At 35.7% G+C, this 13743-nt stretch overlaps 1 protein-coding gene across 1 annotated transcript in view; it reads left to right on the forward strand.

Moving 5' to 3' along the window:
* LOC115886015 (neuroligin-4, X-linked-like) overlaps positions 1-13443 on the forward strand; it is a gene marked incomplete at its 5' end in the record, with an annotated part of 80961 nt that extends 67518 nt beyond the window's left edge. Inside the window, one exon of the mRNA XM_030905043.1 lies at positions 12016-13443. Coding sequence (XP_030760903.1) covers positions 12016-13082 — 1067 coding nt within the window. The remainder of the gene's footprint in view (positions 1-12015) is intronic.
* Between the last annotated feature and the right edge of the window lie 300 nt (positions 13444-13743).

Consider the following 13743-nt stretch of genomic DNA (forward strand, 5'->3'; position numbering starts at 1 on the left):
AGTGCCAGATTCCTACCGGCTAAAAAAACCCTCCTCCAACTACCACTTTACACTGGAATCCGCTCTCGCATTGCTTCAGTGCAAACGGTGTCTAGATTTATCTTATCATGCTCTTTGTCTCTCTTCGCTCTCTTTACAATTTATGATATTTCGGACTATCCGATATATTAGCGTCCATTGTTCTTCCCCTTCAACTAAGTATATGATGTGAATGTGGGTATGTCGAAGTCCTTACCGGCTTCCATACGGAATTATTCCCTAAAGCACTGCTATCGATCGCACGCAAACAATGTATGCTGGACATCATCGACCTGACCACAGTAGGTGCATGATGCACTATCAACCCTACAACGATCATACAAATATTTTTTAAAACACCCATGGCCAGACAATGCTTGACTCATGAAGTAATCCACTTCTCCGCATGATCTGTTCAACCATAATTGAATATCGGGTATTAACTGGTATGTCCATCTGCCATATGTTCCGGTATTCCATTTGTCCTGCCACTGTTGAAGAAGTTTTGTCCTCGCTAGATCCTTATCCATCCCATAATATCTATCATACCGTTCCTGTATGAGCAGTTCAATAGGTGCTATTTCAGATAAAACCCCTATAGCCTCTCCAGATACCGTTTTGTATGTGCTGCATACTCTAATAGCCATGATACGTTGTATTCTGCGTAGTCTTTGTGTAAGTTTTCGATTCTTAATGACTTTATGCCATACCGGGGCAGCATATAACAGCTGCGAGTGTACCACACTAGCAAGCACTCTCCTTTTGGATGCTCTAGCTCCTCCGTTTCGTTTGGCATGAGTAAGGCTATAGCGGTGACAGTTTTTTCAGCCTTGGTGATCGTTTTATTAATATGGTCAGAAAAATTAAGTTTGGTGTCCAGCCACACTCCTAAGTATTTCAAAAAATTACTTACAGCTCCTTGTATATAAAAATGCACCGGGGATATTTTTCTTTTTTTGGTCAATAATACTGCTTCTGTTTTATGTGAAGCTACGGTGAGTCTATTATTTTCCATGCAATTTACAACTTGCTGGATTGCCAAGTTGACGGTGTTCATCAGTACAGCTTCATCGCTTGCACATGCATCAATGACAAGGTCGTCTGCAAAAGCGACTAGAGTTGTTTTATCTGGTATTTATATCCTCAGTAGATCATCATAAAGTACATTCCAGAGCATAGGTCCCAAGACTGATCCCTGTGGTACACCGCTATTTGAACTCACTAACCTGAAATAAATTGGGGCCCATTGGTTTGGAGTATTTAGATTTCAGCCCAAACACTCCTACCTATTGGCTTTGGAAACATCAGTCTACAATATTATAGCAAAGTCATTTACCTACGGGGTAAACGTTTCTCTTTTCTAATCTTTTTTATTGTTCAATATTACAGTCAGGTGTTAACACATAAAACAACATAACATGTAAGTAACACAATATTTTGATTTTATTGAAATTTACTGCGTCATCATTATAGAAATTAATACAGAAAAAAACATACAAGATCAGGACGAGTCATTGTATTAAACCCCATGCGAAATCAATATAAATCTCGCGGAATCGATAGACGAGACGAGGAAAGAGGACACCGCTGCAAGGTTCGCCTGATTTATAAGCCAGTCGCGATCCTAGGTCTGCGACAGGCACGTCAGGAGTCGGTAATTACGGTCTCTGCAGCAAAACGCGACCGACATCTCCTGGCGTCGTCTTAGATCGCGTTTCTCAGTGAGAAAGACGAAGATAGATAGCTACGCGACTGTGCTAATCTTCTTTCTGGAGCACTTCAAATTAAATCTATTATTTCGATGAATTATTCTGATCCGACATCTACTCGATTCGGTACCAGTATACCTTAAATAATGTGTATAGATTAGAGTCTTTTACTATTATAAAAAAATTGTGTGTGCACTATGTATGCATATTTGAAGTGAAACTTCAGTCCGTCTGTTCGTTCTTCTGTCCTTGTGTCTGTCAGTCGATCGGTAGGTCGGTCGGACCGTCCTCGTCCGTCCGTCCCGTTACCAGTGTATTCTTTTTCGAGACAGCAGATGTGTCGCCAGCTACAAGTTTAGCGATAGTTTGTTGTGTGTAATGAACTTTGTATAAACTTTATTACAAATGGTAATTTGTTCAGCTTTCGAATGTAAAAACCGCAACGATAAGAAAGAGTCGGTGGGGGGGAACGTTATGTAGGGGGGTAAATAAACATATTTACCTATGAAATCCTCACACGTCTAATCCACTTTTTTAGCGTTTTATTATTGAATTTGATGATTATTTTTGAAATATTATATGTTTTTAATATGTGCTATGTGTCGATACTATAGATTTGTACAATTTTAGTACGTTTTTTTAATAATTAATTAGTATGATACCATCTGAATAAGTATACGCCATGGGTGTAGTTAAAACATTTTTCAAAAATATAAATGTATTTTCAAGCAGTTAAATTAAGAAAAATAGGTGGTGTGACACTGTTTGAAAACATGATAACAATTTGGTCTCGGGTGTTATTGGTTCTTGTATTCTTTAGTCATTGAAAAAACAACGTATACCTACATTAAAGTAAAAAGGCTTTAACCCCTACAAGTGTACTAATTTCTGCAAGTTCAAAGAATCTAATGATTTTTTTTTCAAGGAATAATAAGTTCAAAGAACTTCCAAGTTATATGCCACTAAAATATACCTTTTTTAAACTTATATACCACTCGATAAAACCATATCTAATCGAACCGAATTTTCAGACCGGCACACCTGCATAAATCATACACGTTTTACCGTCATCAATTCTCTATTAAAATCCAGTGTGCGTTGCGCGTTCGCCTGCTGACGTTGGTGCGACGTTGCCGCCGGCTCTTATCTCCAGCCGCCCCCTGGCGGTAAATCAACAAGGAACATCTCAAATTGGGCGGAACTGAAATGGGGGAGGGGGGAGATAGAGCCGATACGGCCGAGTTGGGGGCATTTATCGGACGGTACAATGGTCGATTGTCCGGCCGGTAAGACAAGAGCTACACGCGTATGCGGCCGGCGCTGTTTGTAAACGCACAAAGCAAGTGGGTGGAGTGTATGAGCGGATATTTAGGATGTAGATGCCGTGTGATTTGTAGACGAATAATAGATCAACAAGTAACGAAACAAAAATGTAATATTACAAAACTCAATTTACTTAAAATAATTAAAAAAACGTAATGGATATTATTGAAACTAACTAGAGAGCAGTTCGATATTTATTGGGGCTGAACAGTAGAAATCACTGCCAGAATTTCTTTAAAAGTTTCAAAATACTGACTCTTCCTTCTTTATTCATTTTAGAATCCGTTTGTTTAATCCGCAAGCACATATCTGCTATTCTCGAAGGGCCATCTCACAACTATCCAGTTAGGAATGCCGAGCACGATCTTTATCTGCCAACTCCGAGCTCAGAACTAGTTAAAAGCTCAATACTGTACAATGCCAAAAAAATGTACAATCATCTGCCTTTGAATATCAAGTCGCTTTCATTCTTTTCCGCATTTCGCAAAGTTCTTAACTCGTGCTTACTGGAGAGAGCCCTATATGCGGTGAACGACTTTTTTGTTTTAATCATGAACAATTTTGAATTTTAAAATTTTGATCATCTCACACACTGGTTAAAGGTCTAGTATTTAATATTTCATATTTTATAATTCTTACATGATACATGATTATATCCATTTACAATTTTCCTATTGTAAAATTTTATTGATACGCCTTTTTTGTGTTCTGCAATGCCCATGTATGTTTTATTTGTAATTTTAATGACGTAATTTTTTTTAATTGATTTGTATTGTATGATATATTTTATTATTTGTATATTTTTTTAGGCTTTTGTTCAAGTTTGTTTTGTAATTCTTTGCCTATAAAGCTATTTTGGCTTTTTGTACAATAAAGCGTTATTGTTTTAGACTTCTATTGTCTATAATGTCTATATGGGGATCCATTGAGATTTTTGAGCTGGAACTCTGTAAAACTAAATAGGTAGTATCGGTAACTAATCGGTAGTACAACTTAACAAGTATAGCTAGAGACGTGAGGAATATAAAATAAGAGACGCCCCTCGATGCGCAGTGGACAGCCCGCAAATTTGCTTTAATCAGATTTGTCGTACCGTAACTGCATCTCTCTTTCGCCGAATGCGTTCTCTCTCTAACGTGTGCGCGACCGGTTCTATCCCAAAATCTCTTCCTATATTTGTTAAACTGTAATGAAGAATACTGTCCCTTACCGTTTAGTTTCTACGACCACGGACAGTATTCTTCATAGCTACCGACCGCTATTTAGTTACAGGGTTCCACCCCTGTATACAGAAAACCACACACGGGACAATATTTTAAGTTGTGAGTCAAACCACTTTATGGACTATTGAACACTAATGAATAGTAAAATTGACTCGTTTTTGCACCGGCCTGAGGAGGATGTTCTCACTGTCTTGATTATTCCATATATAAAATGAACGTCAGAAAAGATCAGGCAAATAGCCAAAAAGAATAACATTAAAACTGTTTTCAAATCTGAAACAACCCTTAGAAACTTCCTAACAAAAACAAAGCAGGTACCATTGAAACAAGCAAAAGAGTTAATCTACGAGGTACCTTGTACACATGGTGAGTTGTATATTGAATTTTTTACACTATTTATGCATCCGAGACCTGGAGCCTAAAAAATAAGACAACTAGATATTTTCGAAAGGTGGGCTTACACAAAAATTCTGCAAATTTCATATACAGAACTTCGGAACCTCATTCTCATTCCTTAGGCAGTTGAAGGTTATTGCAAGTCCAAAATAAACCAGTCAAGCCTTAGGTATTATCCGAAAGTCCAAAGTTCTTTTAGTTTTAATACTGAATCATTGCCAATACATTTAGTAGGAGGACTTTATTTTGTTTGCCTAATTTGACCAGCTTCTCTAGGCATTCTTTAACCAACTTCAAATTGATCGTTATTGAGTTGATCGCTTTTAATGCTACCTGATCACCAAATAAGATAACTATTTCTAATATAACCATTACTTTCACACTTCTTGGCAATTCCTTTTTCAAAACACTGTGAGCGCTCCTCTTGCCCCTCGGAGATCCAGAGAAACACAGAGATGTCGGAAAACCGCTAATACATAATGTATCGCCTGGGAATTACGTTTCGTGTATAATTATGAATCTTAAACGAGAAATTGCTAATGCTCTGTCCGGATTTAATAGGGCCGCGTATGAATTTTTAATCTTCACAGAAGAGAGACCGACGTTGTAGGGAATTAAACAGGAATAACAAATAAGTATTTGTAAGAATAAGTGGATGGGGGTAAACGAGTTCATCATATAAACATTCTCAGAAACAGAGGGTTTTATGATAATGAAACATTAGATACCGATCTATGCAGAATGTGTAACACTGAGAGTAAAACTGTTGAACACATTCATTCTATCAAGCTATCCTTCCTTGGCTGGAAATAAATATCTTGAACAGCACAACAGAATAGCAACAATTGTATATCTGGAGATTGCTAAATTATACAACATCAAAACTAACGACAACGAACCCTATTACAAATACAAACCACCACCAGTAGTTGAAAACGAAAATGTCAAAATCTATTGGGACAAGACCATCATAACTGATATTAAAATAGAACATAATAGACCAGACATAACAATTATTCTTCCTAAAATGAAAAAAGTCTTACTAGTAGATATATCGGTTCCCAAGAATAACAATGTTAAGTTAAAATACACAGAAAAACGTACCAAATATGAGAATCTTAGAAGAGAGGTCCAAAAAATGTGGGGCATGGATTTCGTAGCAATTGTTCCCGTTATTGTTTCATCCATGGGGTTGATACCTGTAATTTTAAAAGAAACTATTGAAGCTTTAGTAATACCATTGGCTACTTACCGTAATATGCAGAAGTCTGTAACACCTATTGGACATTCAAAGGATGAAAAAAGAGAAAAAAAATAATTTAGATATTCAAAAAATATTGTAAAAGCAATTAACAGCTATGTCGTTCCTGCCTTGGCATATTCTTTTGGAATAGTTAAATGGTCTAAGACCGATTTAGAATCACTTAACAGAAAGATCAGAACGTCCCTTACAAAGTTTAGAATGCACCATCCAAGATCAGTAATGGAGCGAGTCACGCTTTCAAGACATCTGGGAGGAAGAGGTCCAGTAGATATTTTAGTAATAAGACAGTATTTCTCCAGAAAAACAACAGATCTTCACGTCATCGTCACCGTGTGCCTGGTCGACAAAAACTACACTTTTAACAATTTAAGCACCAACATGTTTCAACCTCTGACTGACATTCAGCATTACAATCAGAACAAACTTTTAACATGGTCTTTTAAAGAACTTGACGGCAGATTTTATCATGAAATCGAACAGAAGAATGTCGACAAGCAAGCTTCACTGCAATGACTAGCTAAAGACTGGAACTATATTTCCTGAAACTGAAGAATTCATAATGGCTATTCAAGGCCGAATCCTCGCCACAAGAAATTATAAAAAACATAATATATTGAGCGAAAGAGTGAGTATAACGGACATAAGTACCTCAGGCTTCAGAAAGCATCGAACATATTCTATCCGGTGGTAGACGCAATAAAGTCGCTACTATTGTTTATATGGAATTACTAAAGAAGTACAAAATTACGCCGGATTCAGGACAGCCATATTACGAATATGAACCGCCTGCTGTTGTTGAGAATTCCACAGTTAAAATCTATTGGGATAAAGGAATTCAAACAGATAAAACAGGCCTGACATAACGCTTATATGCAAGAAAGAAAATATTACTCACCATATAGATGTTTAAATTCCGAACAGCAATAATATCGACATGAAGCACCAGGAGAAAATTACAAAGTATCTGGAACTGCTTAAATTGCTCAACTATGGAAAATGCAGCGTGTGGAAATAGTGCCTCTCTTAATATCTTCAATGAGAGTTATTCCAATCTATTTGACATAACAAGTTAAGAAAACTAGTTTATCGAAGACATATACAATCTAATACAAAAGTCTGTGATTCTTGATACCGCCAGTATCGTCAGGTCTTTTCTTGGAGGGTTATAATTTTATAACATCACACTATATTATAATTAGTTACTGGCCAATTATGGTCGTACTAATTATCGCTTACTTCATACCTATAAAAAAATTGAGTTGTAATAGCAAAACGTGCATCTAGTTAAAAAGTAAAGTGTCTTGGTGAATTATCAAATTTAAGTTACTTTAAAACGAATAAACAAACTAGCTTACTTAGGCGTTATTAAATAGTGTTATCACACAGACCACAAAATCCTGATTTTCTTCATTACTCTCAAACAACTCGGGCAAAAACTTAAGTTCGGAAACTCGCTAATTTCCTCCTTGTACTTTCTTCTTTTGAAAAACCGTCTAGCAAATTCCTTGTTTTGCCGAACAACGAACTGAATGCAATCCGTGTTGTTTTTAATTACGCCCAAGGTATTTGCAACTTTCCGAACACAATTAGATAGTAAAATTGGCTGCATGAATAAATGACCACCATTCCTTGAAACAAATTGACCGCTGACCTGCGACATTAATTCATTAATTAAATTCGTAGCGCTATCGGTACAAAGATACATTTCCTCTATGGAGTCGCGGATAGAATAGGCCCAATTAGTGTGTCAATTAAATTTTCCGTAAATGTAGCATCGGTTTAATGAAGTTAATATTAGTTTAAAATTACAGAAACTTTAATAAATAGTTACTTCATTTATTACCATCATCATCGCCTTCCACACAGTGTCGTAACTAGCATTTTGAAAATTTTACAGTAGGGCGAAAAAACGTATTTTAGTGGGATATAACAGTCCCCACAGTGTTTAACTGTAGAAGCTTTAAAGCTTCATTCAGAACCTCGCAATTAGTGGAATAAATTAGTGGTTTCAATTAGCGAAGAAGTTTGTTCCCTTAATTTCAATGTAAGCATTCAGAACGTCAAAATTAGTGGTAGACATCTTCAGTTAGTAGAAAAAGTTATCAAACTTTTAACTTTTCCACTAATTATACTTCAAAATTTGCGAGAAATGTCATTTTGGTCTTTGCTTATCTTCCGTCAAGAGAAATTGTGGTTATAAATCAAAAGATGAGTTATTGAATGTGATTGCACCCAACAATGCCTAATTACACTCTTCTTTACGAGTTAACTTTTTTTTTTGGCAACATTTCAAATTGTCACAACACGATGCCTACTTCGTATTCTTTTTCAGTTACTTTTTACTAGCCGAAACAACGTTATATAACACAATCCTCATACTGAGTGTTTGTAGTTTCAATAACTGCACTAGCAAAAAACTAAAATAGTTAAATATTATGACAAAGCCTCGATTTCAATATTATTTTGATGCCAACATGAACTGTAACCGGGACGGCGTGAAATACATTACCAACATCTCAAATCAACTGAAATGCACGAAGCCTGTAGGTACTTATTTTATTTACACTCATTTACTTGTAGTGTAGGAGTCAAGATACATAGTCTGGATAGATAGAATATACGTTGGAATACAATAAACAATTTTAATTTTGAGTACAATTTTCTTTGCCGTAATAATATAGAAATTTTAGTATCAAATTAATAAGAATTTTGTTTACCAATAAATCAAAATATTAATTAAACGTTAGAAACGAAACATTTACCTTCAAATAAACTGTGGAGCTTCTGAGAGATTTTTTGTCTTGTTTATTCGAAAAATCTTTTCCATAATCATATTGACTACCCGCAGTCTGTTTTTTGATAAAAACTTTCTTTATATGCAGACTTCTTCCAGGAATACATAAAAAATCTTCCGAGACATTTGTGTAATGGAAAGTCAGTGGAGCGGCTAACCGAAAGGATTTAGATAATATTTTTACAAATGTTTATTTTCCCCTCTTTGCGTATGTGCGTGTGTGTAGGGCTCTAACATGGAGAGGAGGCGTTTTTTGGATCTCTCTTTAGCATACTCGAAATTCTGAAAAAAAAATATGATAAAGATACTTTATCCCATTTGAAATGTGAGTTTTTTTTATATAAAAGTGATTTATGTTTGATATCTGTTTTTTTCTTACTTAATCAACTTTTTTTTCAGTTTATTTTTATCGCCAGTTTTTGCTCTTTTGATTTTTGGTGAATAATAGTAATAATAATAATGGAGTCAATAACATTTTCAGCCATGGTTCAAAAGCAGTAATTTTTTTCCAGTATCTCAAGATTATGTAAACTGATCAGAAATGAAGTCAAAAATGCAATAATCTACAGGGTTTTCCATTTAAAAAAAAATCATTCCTATCCACTCACAGTTTCTGAGCCACCCTGTCGAAGTTAAAATATTTTCTTGAAATATGTACAGGGTGGGTCAAATTCGACGCTTTTAAATGGAAACATACTTTTCTATAGGAGATAGACGAAAACTAATATCGGTGTCTGGAGCTCAGTCTTCATCAAAAACATGATGGTGAAAACCGCACATCAATATCTGTTACCGTTTCGGAGTTACGGGGTGTTTTTCAAAAATGTGCATTTTTAACGAATCGCTGTAACTTTTTTGCTATGGAAAATTTTGTATTTCTATGAAAACATTTCCAAAGCACCTTTTTACGTAGAATTTAATGGTTTAAGTATAATTTTTTTAAAATTAATAATTTAAGAGTTATCAACAGAAAAATTGATTTTTTATTTGGGACACCCTCTATATTTTTAATTAACTGAAAAGAATTTAAAATTACCTTTCCAAAAATATAGCACACTTGATATTTTGTTATAATCCCCTTCGAATTACAGAATTTTTAAAAGTTCGCCACTTTTAACTAGTAGGCTTTGGACCCCTTATTGATGATATGCCCCTAATGGAACTCGAAAACATATTTTTCCAGCAAGACGACGCGACGCCCCGCCTCTGAACGCTGAAGTTATCAGCAAATTTTTGCAGCCAATTTCAAGAATAAATGAAAAGCTAACCAAGATCCCAGCTGTTGGCCGTCGAGGCCGTCTGACTTAGTGCCCATGGATGTGCCATGGATCTAATCCTATGGATATTTTTGCGAAAGAATAAAGGTTCCTTATTATTCCGTATAATCTATGCAAGAATTAGAAAAAACTTAGCAGTTATGAGAGGGTATCTTTCACCCCCACTGAGTTAATGAATTCCGCGAGAAATGTTCAAAAACTCCCCGTCTGTCCATAACATAAGACGGTCGATATGTCGCACCTGTAATACCTGTAGCAAAATCTCATGTCTTATTGTTATTAGATATAGTTTAAATGTGTTGATGTTGGTTAAATATATTTTAAATTGTTATAAAATTCTGCATCTCTTATAGCAAATATTATTTTCGTTTTAATTGATGCTCACAACTAGAATTTTTTTGCATTACAGCCGGTGCCGTTCAAAGCCTACTTATTTAAAGCGGGCGAATTTTTATATACTCTATATCTCGAAGAGGAATCGAGCAAAATATCAAGTGTGTTATATTTTTGGAAAGGTCATTTTATTTTTTTTCAATAAATTAAAAATATACAGGGTATCTCATATAAAAAATCAAATTTTCTGTTGATAATTCTTAAATTATTAATTTTAAAAAAATTATACTTAAACCATTAAATTCTACGTAAAAAGGTGCTTTGGAAATGTTTTCATAAAAATACAAAATTTTCCATAGCAAAAAAGTTACAGCGATTTGTTAAAAATGCATATCTTTGAAAAACACCCCTTAACTCCTAAACGGTAACAGATATCGATATGCTGTTTTCACCATCATATTTTTGACAAAAATTGAGCTCCAGACACCGATATTAGTTTTTGTCTATCTCCTATAGAAAAGGGTGTTTCCATTTAAAAGCGTCGAATTTGACCCACCCTGTACATCCTAATACACACTTTAGGTACGCACTTATACCGGGTGCGTCTCAATAGTGGCTCCCCCTATAACTTTTTTATTTTTTCAGATAAAAAAAAAGAGATTTGGTATGTTAGTATATGACATAAAATAGGACTGATTGATGTATTCAATTGTTTTTGGTCATTTCCTGTTTCACCGGAAATGACTACAACTTTTGATTTTTAAATGGCACCCTCGCTTTTTTTTTATTTTATTCGATAGAATATTACACTGAATAGATTGACATATCATATGTCAACTTTTGACATTTTCGAATATGATTTATTTGAAATTGCAACATGCGATACATAACGACAATTTGACTCGAAATACCAAGTGTATGGTCCCAAATTATCCGCAAAAAAAGCTTTTTCCAAATATGCTTATGAGCCAACCAACCTAACCCTCTTTGCATTTGAAAAAATTGAGATATGATCAAAGCTATTTTTCCAAGACTCCTTCTTTAAAAATTAGTGTTTTAAACACAGCCATGGCACTCTTGATTGAAATTTAAAATACAATTTTATTGTAAGCAAAAATATCAAACGTTGACATATGATATGTCATTCTGTTCAGAGTGTCATTTTCTATCGAATAAAGTAAAACAAAAATACCGAGGGTGCCATTTAAAAATCAAAAGTGGTAATCATTTCCGGTGAAACGGGCAGTGGCCGAAGAGAATTAAATACGTCAATAAATACTAATTTGTGACATATACTAACATACCAAATTTGTTTTTTTTATCTAAAAATATAAAAAAGTTATAGGGGTGAGCAACTTTAGAGACGCTCCCGGTATAAAATTTCTAAGTTTATTATTATAGGAGCAACAGATGCCGGACCCGATAAAGTAATACGAAAAACTTTTGAACCGTGGCAACCCCTATCTGCGGCAACTTTTTGATTGTAGTTGGCAGTTGGCACCCTGTTAAATGTGTATTCCGTTATTTATAAATATACGTAAAAATGAGGGTTTGATTAAAAATACGATGAGCGTAATAATCCTGCATCATCAGCTTTTTTCTTACTCAGCAATAATCGTTTTCTTTTCTTATTAGGATTTTGGATAACAAATTATACCAACATTTCCTTTTGTTACAGGTATGAAACCACGCATGAAAAACCATTTCAGAGCTCACCAGCTCAGCGTCTGGCTCCGCCTAATCCCAGAACTACATCGCGCAGGCATGGAGGACGTCGTAGCCCGTCACAACCTCTTCAGAAACCACAACAACGCTGACCTCTACGATGGTGCTGTCAGACCGGACCCATTATCCAGAGTCAGTTACTACGACCCTACCATGGAACTTGTTAGACGTCGACCCAACGCAACTCTAAGCGCTCTTGAAGTTGCTCCTACAACCATCGATACAGTGGTAACGACATGTATTAATGTAGCACCTTCAGGAAATTACAATCCTCAAGTTTACCAAAGCAACCAGACAGATACTTTGGCAACTCTGGAAGCTGCAGGGTATGCCGCTTACAGTACTGCGTTGAGTGTCACAATAGCAATAGGATGTTCCCTTTTAATTTTAAACGTTCTAATTTTCGCGGGGGTGTATTATCAGAGAGACAAAACGAGAATGGAGGTGAAGAATTTGCAACAGCAGCAAACTCGAAACCAGCAAACGTTCGAAACCATATCTAAGCATCAGCACTATCATTTAGGACACGCTCAAAGCTCCAATATAATCGTAGATGTAGAACAAGACACCTCCGCTATGATTTTAGCTGCAAACGCCCAACAAGACTATCACGCGATGAGCAAAGTCCAACAACACCTCTGTCCTACCAGTATTTCAAACACTCTAAAAGCTCCCCCTCCTAGCCCTAACGTGATGCAAAACTCATGTATGACGCTCCCGAAGAACGCATCCATGCAAAACTACAATTACGCGCAGCAAGGTTGCATGACTCTGCCGAAGAACGCGACCTTGATGAACAACACCGCCTGCGTTATAGCGGAAATGAAGCACCAGCAAGGGCTGACTGCGCATCCTCCGAATGGTAACGCCCCCATGGCCTTGAACGTTCCAAAGCCTCCCCCGCCTCCTAGATCCAAGAGCCCCGAGAGTCAGCCGTTGCTTACTTCTTCGGGGCATAACAATAGTTCCAAGGGTAACATGAGGCTGCCTCACGCGGCCATGAGTGAAATGAGGGTGTGATAGTGCTTAGAGGAGTCTAGGTATAGGAGCGATTATGGATTTGACGACTTTAGATTCTAGGAAATTGAAATTTGTTTTTTTTTGTTTAAGTGGGTGCGTCTGTAATACTATTTTTTATATGTAATTTGCGGTGATACGTTGATAAAATGAGGAATGATAAAGCAAAGTGTATATACGGGTGAGTCTTAAAAAGTGCAAATATTTTAGGGCTTGTATATTAGCATTCTTCAAATAAATCCAGAATAATCGAGTTATTTTACTTTGAAAAATAAAAAAAATGTTTTTCCTAAATTTTGAGAACCACTGAATCTTTTCGGTTTTCTTTCTTGTAAATTTGATCTACTACCTATTTTTTTCAAAAATGCCAAATTTTGGTTTTTTTTTCGCCAAAATATCTGATGGATGTGTTTCTGAGGTTGAAATGTACGACCCCTAAAAATATTTGCACTTATTTAAGGGTTCGCCCTGTATAAACAATATGTAATAAAAACAAACCTCGAAAATATAAAAGGCCGAATTATATTTTAGTAAAGTACATTTAGTGTACAGTGCGTGCATTTTATTTTGTCTCTCCACTTTTAACAGACTAACATTTTATTTTGGTATAATATTCATTAAAAATTATAGTCTGTCCAAAATACTAATTTATCAAGGGTTACGA

This window comes from Sitophilus oryzae, unplaced genomic scaffold, assembly GCF_002938485.1.
Source record: "Sitophilus oryzae breed Bouriz unplaced genomic scaffold, Soryzae_2.0 scaffold_466_pilon_pilon, whole genome shotgun sequence".
In the NCBI taxonomy this organism is placed as follows: Eukaryota; Metazoa; Arthropoda; class Insecta; order Coleoptera; family Curculionidae; genus Sitophilus; species Sitophilus oryzae.